This window comes from Carettochelys insculpta, chromosome 2 (genome assembly GCF_033958435.1).
Source record: "Carettochelys insculpta isolate YL-2023 chromosome 2, ASM3395843v1, whole genome shotgun sequence".
Classification (NCBI taxonomy): Eukaryota; Metazoa; Chordata; order Testudines; family Carettochelyidae; genus Carettochelys; species Carettochelys insculpta.
Window position 1 is genome coordinate 57,497,286 of NC_134138.1, and position 16,290 is coordinate 57,513,575.

General features: G+C 50.2%; 1 protein-coding gene across 8 annotated transcripts in view; it reads left to right on the forward strand.

Annotated features, from left to right (window-relative positions):
* The first annotated feature begins 1,825 nt into the window (after nt 1–1,825).
* The window catches only part of ZNF704 (zinc finger protein 704), a 180,120-nt gene continuing 165,655 nt past the window's right edge, over nt 1,826–16,290 (forward strand). For 7 of the 8 annotated variants that reach the window (XR_012644395.1, XR_012644396.1, XR_012644397.1 and 4 more), the window contains exon 1: nt 1,826–2,422. Coding sequence is in view for 2 of the 8 variants with exons in the window: in XM_074987044.1 (XP_074843145.1) it covers nt 2,138–2,422 (285 nt within the window). In the remaining 6 variants the exon portion in view is untranslated. The remainder of the gene's footprint in view (nt 2,423–16,290) is intronic. The other variant, XM_074987045.1, reaches the window with a different exon arrangement.

Genomic DNA, 16,290 nt, shown 5'->3' on the forward strand with positions numbered 1-16,290 from the left:
ATATTGCTAGCAGAATCTCAAAGCTCAGTAATGGTGGCTGACTTAAATGCTTCAAAAACACTCATAAACAAATTCTCAGCTCATGCAACATACATATAGAGAACTTTGAAGGAACAACTAAGGACAGGCCTGAATGGAGAGCAACATTTTGAGAAAGACAGACAGATAAAACTGACCGGAAAAAGAGGCCAAATGTCATACCAAGCCTTCAGCAGGAACCTACACACTCAAATGAGATGGTACAGTAAAATGAGTCTGTCAAGGGCCTGCAGTAGGCATATCAAGGCTCTTGGGAAAAGATATTAAATAAAAGATAGCTATAGGGGATTTGGTAACGGTCAGTCTATTCACAGATCTTGCCACACATTTTTATACTTGCAGAAAAGGTGTACAAATCCCATGTGTCCAGAAACTTGAGATACAGAGAGGAAAAAAAATTACTTGTATTAACAGTACATTAATAAATTTTAAAAGTGAAGGGAGGGAAAGAGCAGAAGTAAGGATGCTAACTGTTGCCATAATTCTTTGCATGTTGAATAGTAAAACAGAGGTAGGCATGTTAGTCTGTAGTCTAAGGAAGTGGGTTTGTTCCTGGAAAGCAATCACCCAGTAAAATCATTTTGGCTGTGTCTACACTTAAAAAACACTTCAAAATGGCCATGTTAATGGCCAAATTGAAGAATACTAATGAGTCACTGAAACGAATATTCAGCACCTCATTAGCATGCCTCCAGCTGTGTGGTTTGCCTGCCCGTGGTTTGTCTACCCTACAAACATTGAAATCCCCTTATTCCTATTCTGAAAATGACTCCCGTACACGAGCTATGGGCGAGCGAAACACAGCACTTTCGAAGTGCCGTGGCTGGCATCATGCTAATGAGGCGCTGAATATTCATTTCAGTGCCTCATTAGTATTCTTTGATTTGGCCATTAGCATGGCCATTTCTAAGTTTTTTGTAAGCGTAGACATGGCCTTTGTTAGTTTTTAAAGAGCTACATGAATGTGGTTTTGTTTTGTTACCTTAGTTCTGTAACACTGGAGATCCCCTGCCCCTCCACTTCTGGAAAACAAAAACATGAAAAAAATAGGAATAAGGGTTCCTTCAAAAACAGGGTTTATTTTCAAAAGAGCTGCATCTACACTGCTTTTCTTATTTTGAAAGAATATGCAAATGAGGTGTCAGATATGTAAATATGTGCTTCATTTGCATGCCTCTCAAAAGAGGAATGCTAGTGTAGACACACCTCAAGTGTCAAAAGCCCAGCACTGTCCTCTACTCTGATTCAGGGCCAAAGTATTCTGCTTTGGAAAATTGTTATGTAACCGATGAAAGTGCTATATCATCTACTGGGACAATATTCTACACCCCCGGTTAGTAGCTCTGAAAGAAAAAACTTGAGGGAGCACCACCTCTAACCCCTGTGACTCCATAGACAGGGACGCACACCCGTTGCTGCAGAGTAGTTGACTGATACCCGATCCTTTACTTCTACTGCAAATAACTAGATAACGGGGCAGCAAATCGGGGGCAAACACAGGGCGCTGGGGCCCGCGGATGAATGGTGTCCCTCGCAAAGAGGTCGGGCTCAGAGGTGTAATCCCGGAGTAACGACTGTTTGGATTTGATCAATGGAGGAAACGTACCACCCTAAGTGTTCGCAATGGCTTATTGCAATGACAACCTCCCGCCAGCGTCAGCCGGGGGCCGCCAGGTGCCATGTGCACTCCCGCTCATGGGCTCGCTCCTTCCTTCCCTCCCTCCCTGGGAGAGCCGGGGTGGGGACGGCGCCGGAGCAGGGCGGCTGCTGTCCCGCGCAACGCCGGGCTGCGCGGGAGAAATCCAGTCCGGGTTTTGGGGCAGGGGCGGGGAGTTGCGGCCCGCCCGGAGCGGCAAGTACCGCAGGAACGCACCGCTGCCGACAGCTGGGGCAGAGGGGACGGGCAGGCCCGCGCCCGGGGGAGCCCGCGCTCCTCAGGAGCCGACTGCCCCCGGGCTCGCCTGCCCCATGGCTGCCGCGCGCCCCTTGCCGCGCCCCCCGGTTCCTCTGTGAGCGCCGCCCGCCGAGCCCCGGGGGTCTATGAGCGGCCGGCGCGGTGCCGCCGCCCTAAGCTGAGGCGCGCCGCGGGCTCCGCACCATGCAGGCGCGGCGCTTGGCCAAGCGCTGCAGCCTGGGCAGCCGGCGGCGGAGCGTACCGCCGGCAGCGCCCGCCCCGGACGGCGGCCGGGCCCCCAAGCCCGAGAGCGGCTGCTGGAGGCCGCCCCGCCGAGAGGGCTCGGCCGCGGCGCTGGAGGAGGAGGACGAGGACGAGGACGTGGTGGTGGAGGTGGAAGAGGAGGACGAGGAGGAGGACGGCGGCTTGGGGAGCCCGCCCGCGCCGCTGCCCCTCCCCGCCAAGGGGCCCGGCCGGGGCAGCCTGAAGGTGCGACCCGCGCGGGGAACTGGCGCACCCGGGGCCCAGCCTGGCCCCGCCCTACAGGCGGGTGGGTGGGTGGCAGCCCCCGGTGCCGCGCGAGCCGCGGGTGCCGCTGCCTCAGCGCTCGGGCCTGGCGGTGCCGCCCCCTGGCCGGGGTGCAGCAAGCCGTGACCCACAGCACCTCGCGGGGGGGAGTGGGAGGAGCCTGCTGTGAGCGCCCCCATCTTCTCTGGGGTTGGTCTGGGCCAAAGGAGAGGGGCAGGGAGGGGCGGTGCCCTCCCACCCCCTCAGGCAGGAGGAGGGGAGTGTGGGGGCCCGGGCTGTGGAGTCATTCTCCTCTTCAGGGCTGGGGGGCCCACCCAGTTAGCACCCCCCACATACACGCAGCCTGCTACCTTCTCCAGGGCAGGGGATACTGCTCCCTTCTCTGGTCTGGGTGTGTGTTGTGGGTGTCACCTGTTTCCAGGCTTGGGCGCAGAGTGGAGCATTGTGTGGGCCACCCCTTCCTCTGGACAAGAGGTGCTCCGCTGTCTTGAAAATGCCATTGAAAACTGCAGTGGTACACAGTCAAAGATATGACTAAGGAATCTCAACATGTAAAACGATCCCTTAGTTAGGAGCTGCATTGTTGGCTCTTTGCTGTTTCTCTGCTTTCTGAAATGGGAGGGGTAGGCCATGGGTGTCAAAGATGAGGAGCTGTTTTGCCTGTTTATAAGGTTGGTAGCCATGCTGTGACCTTTTCAATCTGATCCTGTACTCAACAAGTACTTAAAGAAGTTGCAAGCTTCACTTTACTCATGCTTAGTGTGGTCAGCAACAAAAATGAATTTTTTTAAAATTAATCGTATAATTGTCCTGGAGATTTTTGGTTCCTGAAGTAGTGGGTAAAGCCATTTGTCTGAAACAGGAATTAGCACGTTATCAGGGATTTGGGAAAAGCAATCAAAGTCATGAGAGTCTTATGATTAAAATGGATTTGGTGGTGTATTCTAACGTTTTATGTGGCTTAGAATACTGAAAAAGCAAATATTCCCCTTGTTAAATGTGTGTGTCAAGATTTATCTTCAGCTGATGACAGGGGATTTGTAATTTTATGTTGACCATCCCTCTAGATTTTTCAGGAGTAGATCTGGACAAGAAAGGTCACATGAGGTACATTGTCAAGAAGTGCTGGGGTATGAGGGTTACAGGATTAGGTGAGTTAAATGTGTAATTCCAAAAAAAAATTGTACCCATATTAATTGAATAGGAAGATTTACTCAGTGCCTAGACCAGAGGTTTTTGTGGGACATGCCTGGGGAGGTGAGAGGCAGTGATGGCTCTGGGCAGGAAGGGAGCATCACCTCCACCTCTGACTTATCTCAGCAGGCCCCCCAGGCTGTGGGTCAGTGTCAATGCTTAGCCCAGTGCAAGTCTGTCCCCACATCCTGTTGCATCCACCTTTGCCCACCCTGCATGCCTGAAAGAAGAGCAGTAGGTGTGAGATGGGGTGGGGGGGCAAAGAAGATGGACACAACCAAAAACTGTAACTCAAATAGGGGATGGGGAGCTCAGCTCAAAAAGTTTGAAAACCACAGGCCTAGACTCTGAGTGGAGGCCTGATTTAAAATCCAACAGTCAATGTGATTCTGTCCATTGAGGTAAGTGTGCTCTGGAGTAATATTAAGAATGTGCTCTGGATTCAGGCCTTGTAGGCCCTGAACCTGCACAGGTTTTTGCACCTCCCTGACTGCCACGAGTAACTTTATTATTTCAATGAGACAAATAAATAATGGTAAATAATAGTAATCATAACCAAACAAACAGCAGTCATGTAGCACTTTAAAGACTAACAAAATAATTTATTAGGTGATGAGCTTTTAAAGAGTAACAAAATAATTTATTAGGTGATGAGCTTTTGTGGGACAGACCTGATAGATAGATCTGAAGAAGTGGGTCTGTCCCACAAAAGCTCGTCACTTAATAAATTATTTTGTTAGCCTTCTAATTGCTAAAGGACTGCTGTTTTGTTTTGTTAGACTACAGACTAATACGGTTACCTCTCTGTTAATAGAAATGGTAGTAAAGTGATGCATATATTAAGTCTCTGCAGGGTATGGCACACAAATATGTAGAGATGTTGTGGGACATTTGTATTGAAGCCAGATAGTATATGCAAATTTTAGTTCTAAACATTCTATTTAATTTTCTAACAAAGAGCTGTACAAATGATAACCTTACAGTACTTGTGAAAGATGCCAGGATAACATTAGTCCTTTGCATATCCACAGAAAAAAGCATAATAAAAGCAGCAACAATGCAAGATATTCAAGTGTTTCAATCCTTACTCAGAGGTATTGTTCTAAGAGTCTGCTGGTAAATTCAAGGAAGTTCAGTCATTTGCCTGTCTGAAGAGCTGTTTAGGAAAAGCTGTGAATTGGAGCAATAGTTTGTCTGACACAGCGCTATGATCAGGACTGAGACCACCAATCCGTATTATTCAAGTTTCCTCAGAACTTAATCACTACAGAGTTATGAGACATTTGAACTGGTAATCTAGAAAGCAGAAGGGCTCTGTGATAATTATCAATCCCATGAATCACCTCATCCCACTAAAGTTAGAATAATGAAAGTCTCTTGCAGGTGGCATAGAAAGTGAATCTTTAAAGCATATGATATGAGGCAGCTTTAATCTCATATCACACAAGAAGGCAAAATAATGGGAAATTCTAAAATGGAATACTGTAAAATTAGATATCTGGATTATATAGCTATAAACTGCACAGAGTGTGGATTTCCTGAATATACTGTTTTCTGTGTTGTCAATCAGTACATGCATTCTTTTAAAAACTGTGCTGTGTGAATACATATCAAGGTATTGCATTGATTGTATGTATGCGCCCAGTATTCACTGACATGCATGTGAATTTTATACACAGCTCACAGGAGTAACTTTGCTTTTTGATCAGATACTGTTCAATGTAGTTTTCTTGGTCTAAAGCGTTCTCTCTCACTGAGTTGTGGCTTTCATTGAGATTCGTAAATGTTGATCTGTTAGAAGAGAGTATGCATAGGTGTCAAGGTGCATGGTTTTAATATTTTATTCTTGACTAAATATTATAAAAATAGCAATGTGTTATAATTTAACATGTGCAAGTATGTAAGTGGCAGTGCCCTTATTTATTGAGTGATAAACATATGCACCTATGAAAATCAGTGCTCAGGGCTCTAGTACAATAATTTTAAAATACAGCACATTAAAAATAAGGAAACAGAATAAACTCAGATCAGAACTCTCTCTTACTTTGACTCCAGAACCACAGGAGCAAATAGGCCTTGCATCATGCACTAAAGCAGTAGTGTCTAAGAGGAATTCAATGATTGCCACACTGGTGGTGGTAGTCACCTTTCCATGTTCGCCATATTAGGTTATACAAAACTTTTTATAGAGCCAGGCAATCCCAGTCCTCCCTGTTCTAAATAAATGCCCTCCCCCAGACCCAGGTACTGCCCCCACCACTCTAACTGAATGTCCTCCCTCAGAGCCAGGTACCCCCATATGCCCCATTCTAATTCAACGCTGGGGACTCACCAAAGCTGCAGCTGCCACACACTTCTCCCACCAAACGGTTGGGTGAGTGCACAGAGTGGGTGGATGGTACTCCCCGTGTGTGGCTCTTAGGAGGAGCCACATTTAAAGGCTTCGAGAGCCATGGGTTGGCCACCCCTCTATTTGCCACCACTCCGTATCCTGTTCACCACATGTGGCGCGTGGCGAATGTATTGGGCACCCCTGCACTACAGGTCAGCAAATTTTGGTTCTTGGCAAATTGCAGAGCCAAAGGTCTGTGACCAAAAGCATTCTACTTGCTGTTGCCAGAGCTCTGAACTGGGGACTCATGCCAACTGGGTTACTTTTGTTGTCAACTCTTGAAATGAAGCATACTAAACGTTATTCCAAGTGTAATCAAGACCTCAATTGTGACAGATATAATAAATAAAATTCGAAACCAGGAAAAAATAGTGGTTTTCAGCACATTGCCCCTGCACTGCATGTAATGTGCTATCTTCAGAGAGCAGCATTCAGTAGGAGGGCTGTTACATGCTAGTTGTCTCTTGTAGATATCAGTATTGCGTCTGTCAGTCTGATATGGAAGAATCAAAGAAGTTTACGTTAGTTGAAGATTCATAGAATGCTTTAAGTGAGTGAATTTCAGTATTCCAGTTTGTTGACATGAAGGTGGCATTGTAGTTAGGGCTTACAAATTTATTTGAGAGCTTATTACTGACTGGGTAAAACTGCTTGTGCCATCACAACCCCAAAGCCACACCTTCTGCAATATAAAGAAATAAAACAACCATATACTGTATTTAATTGTCACATTGATCATCTTTCCACTAAACTTCTTTCAGTGTTTGGAGGGAGAGGGGCTGACAAAGACACTTACAGAACATGCAAGATGGGAAGCTATAGTAAACAGGGCTAATGGAAGCTATATGCAAGTAAGGAAGCTATAGTAAGTAGAACTGATGGGAAAATAAGGGGAAAATAATTGATTACATTTGATATATTTGAATAGTTTAGAGACTTTTTAATGAGTTGAGGTATAGTGGTAAAATTTATCAAATATATATTTGAGTTTTTTTAAATGAGTCCTTTTTACCTTATTTCTTTTTAGCATGGGGCCTCTGAGTATGGCCTTTTCTTCTCTTATGGTGGGTCATGCCTGGCAAGTAGGATGGTCTTGCAGCATGTTGTGAAGATGGGTAAACTTTATCTCAGTCTTTTTTTCTCCTTTCAGTAATTTATTCCAGGGTAGAGCACTCTTCACTACAGATACTTTATCTCCAGCTCTTGTGAATTTCATCCTAGGCACGACTGTTGCATTTTCCCAGAAGAGGTCAAAGATAGAAAGTACCTGAGCTATGTGGGGGGAAAACTGCTTTAAGGGTTAAAAGAGTTTTTCACACCGACCAGGCCTCACTCTGTAACAGAAACTAGAGGGTCATCTGCACTTCTTTGAAGTCCCTATCTTGTCACTATCTACCTGCGACCTGACTCATGACTTAGATTTTAATCTAGGAAGAGTTTCACCCTCCACTTGCTTTCAGAGCCACATGAAAGTATGAGTAGGATGTGTTCTGCGGAGGAAGTACACTGCCACAACATCCCATATTAGCTGAAGCCTCTTTGTCATTTCCACCTTTAACCCTGATATAATGAATGGCAGTAATCCAGTCTGGAGGTAAAAAATGCATGGGTCATTGTGGCCAGATTTTGCCCAAAAGAACAGAACTCGAGATGGAAGAAAACTTTTGGACTTTATGCCCAGTTGGAACCTAGGAGAGATATGGAGGGTGTGTGTGGTGAAAGAGAGAAATGGAAACTAAGAAACTAAAGGGGAATAGTAATGTGGTATTAGTGACATTTCCAGGGTCTTATGTTATCAGAACTAGTTCATCCTTCTGCGTATGAGAATAATACATACTAGGTTGCTAAGTGTATAACTTTAGTTTGCCTGCAAAACTGTTCTTCCATAACACAGCTGAAAATTCATCTCTAGCTATAATAGTGGCTATCTGGCATTAGACTGAAATTAATATATTGGAGTGATTGCTAGTGTTGGCTCTCTAGAAGCTTAGACTGATTTTTAGTGTGCTCATGTAATCTGCCTCCAATTCTCTTGAACCCCCTGTAGATTCCACAATAAGTTACAGGTATTGTGATGGACTATGGCCTGTGCCCTGTAAATTAAAACCCAGGGGATCATAAATAATTGAGTATGTGTATTGAGGCTGCAGTGTTCATATGGTAAGACGATATCAATACAATACAGTTTTTATGGATGAAGAGTTGGAAGGGGGATTGGGTGGTGAGAATTCCCTTGGTGAATAGGAGTACCAGAGGACATGTTCAGACTTCAGATACATATTATACTTTACTCTCATACATCTTCTACTCTACACTTATCCCTTGTTTAATGAGTACTTCACTTATGAATACTCATTAAAACGAGGGAGACGCATACCTACCAATATTCACTTGATGAGTGAACTTCCCCCGCTAATATGAGCCAGCTGCTGGCAGGGGCTGAGAGACCAGCAACCCCGCAGCTGGTTCCGCTCCAGCCACAGGGTCCCTGGTGCTGGCGGGGGGAGGGGGAGACGTGGTGAGAGTGGCAGCCCCGCGGCTGGCTCTGCTCCAGCTGCAGAGTCGCTGGCCAGGGCACAGGAAGACCTGCAGCCCTGCGGCTGGAGCTGAGCCTGTCGTGGGGTCCCTGGCTGGGTGTGAGAAAACCTGCAGTCTCCACCCCCGCCGAGTCCCAACATTCTCCCAGCCTGCTCCCAACACCCACCCCATCCCCCCCCTGCTCCCCAAGTGTCTCTGCTGCAGCCAGGAGGAACAAGCCACCACCTCCTCCACCTGAGCTGCCTGCAGGTTTTAACCCCTCACCTGCTCATGGCCCCAAACTGCCCCCAGCCTTTAACCCCCTCCCAACCCCAGATTCGCTTACCTTTCAAAAGCAGCGCCACATGCTGCCACTCCAAAAACTTGGAACCAATCAGAGTCTTTTACAAGTATTTTAATAGGAATTTAGTGTTCCTCTTACAAGTTTTCACCTACGAGCAAAAAGTTAGGAACCGGTTGTGCTCGTATAGCGAGGGATGAGTGAATCTGTGCATATGTCTGTGTGTCTGTCCATCTATATGTGAATCTGTTTGTTCAAGAGCTCCTCTTGCACCTCACTGCTGGCCAGACTCACTACCCACAGCTTGCTCCTGCACCCTCCCTCTACATCAGACACTGCATTCTCCCACCTATTCAGAAACCCCACCCTCAGCCTCAGAGGCTACACGTGCGGAGATTGCAGGAGGGTCACCGGCCAAGTGCCCTACCCGACCCCCACCGGTGCTCTTCCCATGCCCCTCCCCTCCTGCCCCTGCTCCACTCATGCCCCACCCCTCCTGCCCCTGTTCTGCCTTCCCCACCTCTTCCTGTGCAAGTGCTGCATCACTTCCAGTGGGCGCAGGGGCATTCCCTGCTCCCCTGGAGTGGCACAGTTTTAAGAATTGCACTTATGGGCTGCAATGCTCAGGAGATGGGTGGAACTAAGCAGCATGGCATTCACCATGAGCACATGGGAGTGCGCATGCCACCCTGTCCTCCTCCACACATTGCCTGTGCTCAGCACTCTCCTGTCTGCTAGACCTCCCGCCTTCAGCCCCGTCCTGCACCCTCCTTCATGGCCAGTCACATCGACGCTTCCACCCTTCCAGGTACCCCATTCTCAGAATGCTCCTGCACCCTCCCTCCCAGCAAGACCGCCCCCCCGCATTCCCATCTCTTTCTCACTCCTGTCCACTCTGTCTTGCAGCCTACTTCTGCACACTGAGCCCCTCATTTTTGGCTTCACCCCAGAGCCTGAGAAGGGGCTCATAAAATCTAGTAACTCTGAGACCCCGAAAGAGTTAATCTGGCTTCTGGGAAGTCCTGAAGCTTGGGTCTCCCTATCTCCTCTCCCACCTTGCCCCTCCAAATGGGGCTGGAGTGCCAAGGGAGTGAGGTATCTCAGTTGGGGCCCACAATAGTTAGGACTGGGGGCTTTTTTGTGAGGGTTGTCTCTCACTTGTGTGGCCCATGAGTAATTTTTTTCTGTAGATCCGTGGCCCCAACCCAAAAAAGTTTCCCTACCCTTGCTATAAATAAAGACAGCATTGAAATCTTTTGTTTTGGACACAAATTCATATTTTACTTTATTTAAAACACAGTTTGGCAAATTAACATGATAAAGTGCTTAATCTGTTGAATTATTTTGATTAATATTTCCTTATTTACAGTTATATGCACCCCCTTATGCTATCGTGCCAGTAGCCTAATGTGACTAATTTAGTATTTACAGTATTTAGAAATAAACAAAGGCATGTTGGTGTAGTTGGCTGGTGGTCCACAGAAAGTTTGTGTTGAGCAGGATGGGCTATGGGCTATTTGAGAACCACTGACTTAAAGCAAGGTAAGGATTTGGTTGTACCAGTACAATAGGATGTGTGTGGAATGGGAGGGGGTCTGGTAGTAGGGCAGTTATACTCCAGAACAACCACAGGGGAGCAACCAGCAAGTGTGCTTCCCCAAGCTCCGAAGAGCTGCATAGCAGTGGCTGACTGGGCAGTGCTGGCCTTGGAGGGCGACGACAGCAACTGGGCAGTGCAGGCCCTTTCCTGACTGCTGCTGCTCCCTCTACGCCCCCAGCGTCTCTAAGGACCGGAGCAATGCCGAGTAAGTCTTCTACTATTTACACAAAGCATTGGGAGTTCACTGGGCCTAAGATCAGAATTTAGTCCTAAATGTTCATCAAAGAACAGCGTTTCATGGATCTTAGCTTCATTTCATTTTGCCAACAAGCAAGCTAGCTTGCATGGAGTGGCTCACGTGTCATCTATGAAGTTTGCTGCAGCTTTCTATTTATAACTGAATGTTTTAGCTACTATCGGATAAGGGTTGAGTGCTAACTGTAACCGTCTGTAAAAGAAGCCTTAGGTATGGATTGGGCAGATTGATTTAGGTATCATGGACATTCTTGATAAGTAGGGATGGGTGATCTTTGCATTCAGAGGTGCCATCTCAACTTATTTTTGTAATGTTGTGAAACTAGTTAGTCTTAGGGCCTTTAATAATTTCAGGTTCAGTGTGTATTTGAAGGAAGATTCAAAATAATGAGCTATAAAATACGTTTCAAATTGAACTTACAAGACATTGTTTCGAAGGGATTATATTTGGAAATCTTTACACATAAAGTCCTCTCCATCTTGCTTCTGTCAGCTAAAACACCATTTCCAATTGCAGCATCTCCCAGGTGTTCATCCACTACTGCCATCCTCCCTTTATTCCCACTAAAGGTCCTGGAAAATAGGTAAGGCTTGATGTGGGTCTTGAGGGTGATAGAGACTAGATTAGTTGTTACCACCCAATAGAGATCTTGGAGTCATTGTGGATACTTCTTGGAAAACATACACTCAAGGTATAGTGGCAGTTAAAAAACAGAACATTGGAAATTATTAAGAAAGCAATAGGGAGTAAGACATAGTGCTCTGTAGTGAGCCGCTGTGGCCTCCCGCTGACTCAGAGGCAAAGGAGGCTGCGCACAGGCCCTGGTGGGTGGGCCCGGAGCCAGAACACCAGTGGCCCGCCCCTCAGAGGGCGGGGCCTAGAGCCAGAAGGGCCAAGGGCAGAGCTCGGGACCCATTAAAGCCTGGGCCTCCAGGCAGGGAGGTAGCGCCTGTGCGGGCTCCGAGAGGCCAGGGGCAGAGAGCCCGCGAAGGGGCAGGCCACTGGTGTTCTGGCTCCGGGCCCGCCCACCAGGCCCACCAGGGCCTCTGCGCAGCCTCCCCTGCCTCTGAGTCAGCGGGAGGCCACAGCGGCTCACTACACTCCCCAAGTCCGTTTCCTATGCCATGGGGGCGGACTCCTCCATCTCCCCCAGGTGGGGAAGGAAGTCAGCGTTCGTATGGTCCTTACCTGCCCGATGATGTACATCAAAGGCGTAGGGCTGTAACGCTAAATACCAGCGCATGATTCGGGCGTTGTCCTTCATCTGGGACAGCCACTGTAAAGGAGCACGGTCCATGACTAGGGTGAAGGGGGCTCCCAACAGATAATATCTAAGGGTATCACAGGCCCACTTCACAGCCAGGGCCTCCCTTTCTATTACTGCATAGCGTTGTTCCCTTGGGAAAAGTTTCTGGCTAATATAGACTACCAGATCTATATCTGGTATATCTATATCCCCATTAATCTCCTGGGATAGGACGGCCCCTAGGCCTACCCCCGAGGTATCAGTTTGCAGGATGAACAGGTGGGCAAAGTCGGGGCTATAGAGGATGCGTTCCTGCGTTAGGCAATGTTTCAAAGTTCGGAACACCTTCTCCGTAGCCGCTGTCCATACCACCCTTTGCAGCTGGGCCTTTGTCAATAGCTGCGTCAGGGGGGCGGCAATTGAGGCAAACTGCAGGATAAAGCGTCGATAGTAGCCCGCAAGTCCCAAGAACCGTCGTACCTGCCGTTTGGTATTGGGGGGAGGACAGGCCGCCAGGGCTTGCAACTTGTCCACGAGGGGCTTTACCTGGCCCCCTCCTATAGTTTACCTGAGAGAGGTTGTCTCTTGCCACCCAACGCGGCATTTCTTTGGGTTCATCGTCAGGCCGGCTGTCCTCAGCAACCTAAGGACCATGGCCACCCGGTCCAGGTGTTCCTCCCAGTGGCGACTATATACCACAATGTCATCGAGGTAGGCTGCAGTGTAATCCCCATGGGGCTGGAGTAGACGGTCCATAAGCCGCTGGAAGGTTGCCGGCACGCTGTGGAGACCAAGTGGCATTCGGGTAAACTGGTACAGTCCTGACGGAGTGGCAAAGGCTGTCTTCTCCCGCGAAGAAGACGCTAGGGGGATCTGCCAGTATCCTTTACTGAGGTCGAGGGTGCTGAAATAACGGGCCGCTCCCACACATCCCAACAGTTCGTCAACCCGTGGCATTGGATAGGCATCAAATTTGGAGATCGCGTTCACTTCTCTAAAGTCAATGCAGAACCTCCGAGTGCCGTCAGGCTTAGGCACTAGCACTACGGGACTGCGCCACTCACTTTGGGATGGTTCGATTACTCCAAGGGCCAGCATCGCTCGTACCTCTTCTTCCACCACGTCCTGCATCCGGAAGGGCAGTGGGCGCGCGGCGTCACGAGCGACCTTCCCAGGCTCTGTGCAGATAACATGGCAGACCAGGGAGGTGTGTCCGGGGAGGGTGGTGAAGTTGTCCTGGAATGCTTGAAGGAGGCACTGAGCCTGCTTCCGTTGTTCTTTAGTCAGCGTTGTGCCAAGGGACGGCTCCACAGCTTCCTCCCCGTGAGGCACCTGGCTGGGGTCCCAATTCGGGGTCTGGGGGGCAGGGATTTATCATGAAGCCCTCTCAGTCCCGCCATGGTTTCTGCAGGTTGACGTGATATTGCTGTGTTTTCCTTTGCCGGTATGGCTGGTGAACTTTATAGGTAACTGGGCCCATGGCTCGAACGATCTCATAGGGCCCCTGCCACCGAGCCAGTAGTTTAGATTCACTGGAGGGGAGCAGGACTAAGACTTGGTCACCCAGCTCAAAACTGCGGCTCCGCGCCTCCCGGTTGTAGGTTCGGGCTTGGGAAGCCTGTGCAGCTTTTAGGTTTTCCTCAGCGAGGGCCCCCACCTGTTCCAGGCGCTTCTGGAGCTGAAAAACATACTCCAGTAGCCCCTTAGAGGGCGATGAAGTTTGCTCCCAGACTTCCCACATAAGGTTGAGCACTCCCCCCGGGTGGCGTCTGTATAGTAATTCAAATGGGGAGAAACACGTGGAAGACTGGGGAACCTCATGGATGGCTAAGAGCAAGTGGGGTAGCAGCTGATCCCATCAGCACAGGTCCTTGGGGGGAAATTTCCGCGTCGTGTCTTTCAGGGTGCGATTAAACTGCCCTACGAGGCCGTCCGTCTGGGGGTGGTACACAGAGGTATGTAGTTGTTTAATCCCCAAGAGCGTACAGACCTGTTTCATCAGGCGGGACGTAAAATTGGTTCCTTGTTCTGTGAGAAGCTCCCGTGGCAGCCCCACTCGGGCGAAGATCTTCATTAGCTCTCCTGCGATGGTGCAGGCTGTAATATTGTGCAGCGGGATGGCTTCTGGAAAACAGGTGGCATAGTCTGAGGACCAGCACAAACTGATACCCCACCATGCTTTTGGGGAGCGGGCCCACCAAATCCATGGCCACTCGCTCAAATGGGGTCCCAACGACTGGCATTGGGATTAAAGGTGCCTTAGAGATCCGAGGTGTGGTGGCGAGCTGGCATGCGGGGCAGGAGCTGCAGTAGTTCTTGACCTCTTGGTGAACCCCTGGCCAAAAGAACCGGGGAAGTATTCGGGCTAATGTCTTTTCTTGGCCCAAGTGGCTGGCGGCGGGGATATCATGGGCTAACTTCATTACGGCCCGTCGGTGGCATTTCAGCACCAGTAGCTGCGTTCTTTGCTGCTGGGTGTGGGGGTCCTGGTCCACCCAGTACAGCTGGTCCTGGCGCAGCTCAGAGTGGGGCCACTGTACCACTAGGTGGGGGTCCGTTGCCACCCCGTCAACTGCGGTGACCTGGGCATAGGCCCAGCTTAGCGTGGGGTCGTCCCTCTGGTCCCGGCAAAAGTCAGAGGTCACCCCAACGTTGGGGCTGGTCCCACTTGAGCCCTCGGCTGGTTCTTCAGTCAGTGGTTCAAGGTCTAGCCCCGTCCTTTCCTCGGATGGATCCTCCGGTGTATTCCCCTCCAGGACATGGGTCACTGCCCCCTTGAGTCCGGTGGCTGGGCGGAAGATACCAGCGAAGGCTGGCTAGTCCCGGCCTAGTACCACAGGATACGCCAGTTGGGGCGCTAGACCGAGCACTAACTGATGGGTTACCCCTGCAATGGTCAGGGGCACCCGCACACTGGAGTATGGATGCACGTCCCCATGGATGCCCTGCAATTGAGTGGTCCCTAGAGCAGGGTCAGCCTCCAGGCCGGCTCACTGGTGGACCAGGGTCTGGCTGCATCCTGAATCCACTAAGGCGACCGTGGCCTCAATTCCAACGAGGACCGGGACCGTAATTGTGGGTGCCTGTGGGGGTTGGGCCCTCCTTTCAGCTGCCCATACCCAGCCAAAGCTGCAGAACTGTTCTGGACAGCCCCTTGGGAGATGTCCCTGTTGTCCACAGATGAAGCAGGGGCTCAGTGCAGGTTGCCCCCCCCCCCCGGGTCTGGCATCGTCCTGGACCTGGTAGCCGCATGTTGGTAGCCCCCTTGGGGGCTACTGGGGCCTGGCTTCTGCGGTCGTCTCCGATGGGGACCGGTTGGTTCCCGTAGCGGGCCGGGTAGTTTGGAGTGGGGCTCCCCTTGCTTCTCGACTCCACAGTGAGTGGGCTGTGATGACAACTGGGCCGAGCCCGTGGGTGCCTCCGGCTCCTCTGCGGCGAGGAAGTCCTCCATGAGGTTGATGGCAGCCTGAACAGTGGTAGGTCGGTGGTGCTGCACCCAAGCCTGCCCTCTCGGCAGGAGGATGCAGAGGAACTACTCCAAAACGATCCACTCCATGAGCTCTGTGGGGGTCCTCACCTCTGGTTGCAGCCACTGTCGGCACGCATCCCTTAATTCCTGCGCCACGCACCGCGGCCGAGCTCCTGGGGCATAGGTCAAGGTCCGGAACCATCGGCGGAATGTCTCGGGGCTAACATCCAGGGCGTCGAGGATGGCTGCTTTCACCTGGTCGTAGTCCTGGGCGTCTTCAGAAAATAACGCCTGATAGGCCCTCTGGGCTCCCCCGGTCAAATAGGGGGCTGGAAGTGTAGCCCACTGGTTCCGGGGCCAACCGGTCACCACCACTACCCGTTCAAAGGTGACTAGGAAGGCCTCCGGGTCATCTGCTGGCCCCATCTTTGTTAGTCGTACCGGCAGGACTGATACGGAGCTCCCCCCTTGGGCTCCCTGCTGTGGCTCTGCCGGCAACTGCACCATGGCTGCCTGTTGCTGTAAGCATTGTCTCTGGTGCTCTTGGTTCCGGGATATCAGTTCATTCAGCAGCTGTGTCTGCCGCACTCCCAGCTGCTGGAGGAACTGCTGTTGCTGCTGGAGCTGGGCAGTCTGCTGCCTTTCTTGACCGTTAACCAAGTGTTTCAGCAGCTTGTCAATCTCCATTGTTTGAAGCGGGGACAACAACAAACAAACAAACAAACACACACATTGTATAGTTACTCACACCTTCTGGGTGCTGCTTCTGCTTTGTGGGCCCGGGGGCCAACTCCCGCACCCCTTACGTCAGGGGTGGGGACCAAGTGCCCATGTTCTCCACCATCTGTAGGCGG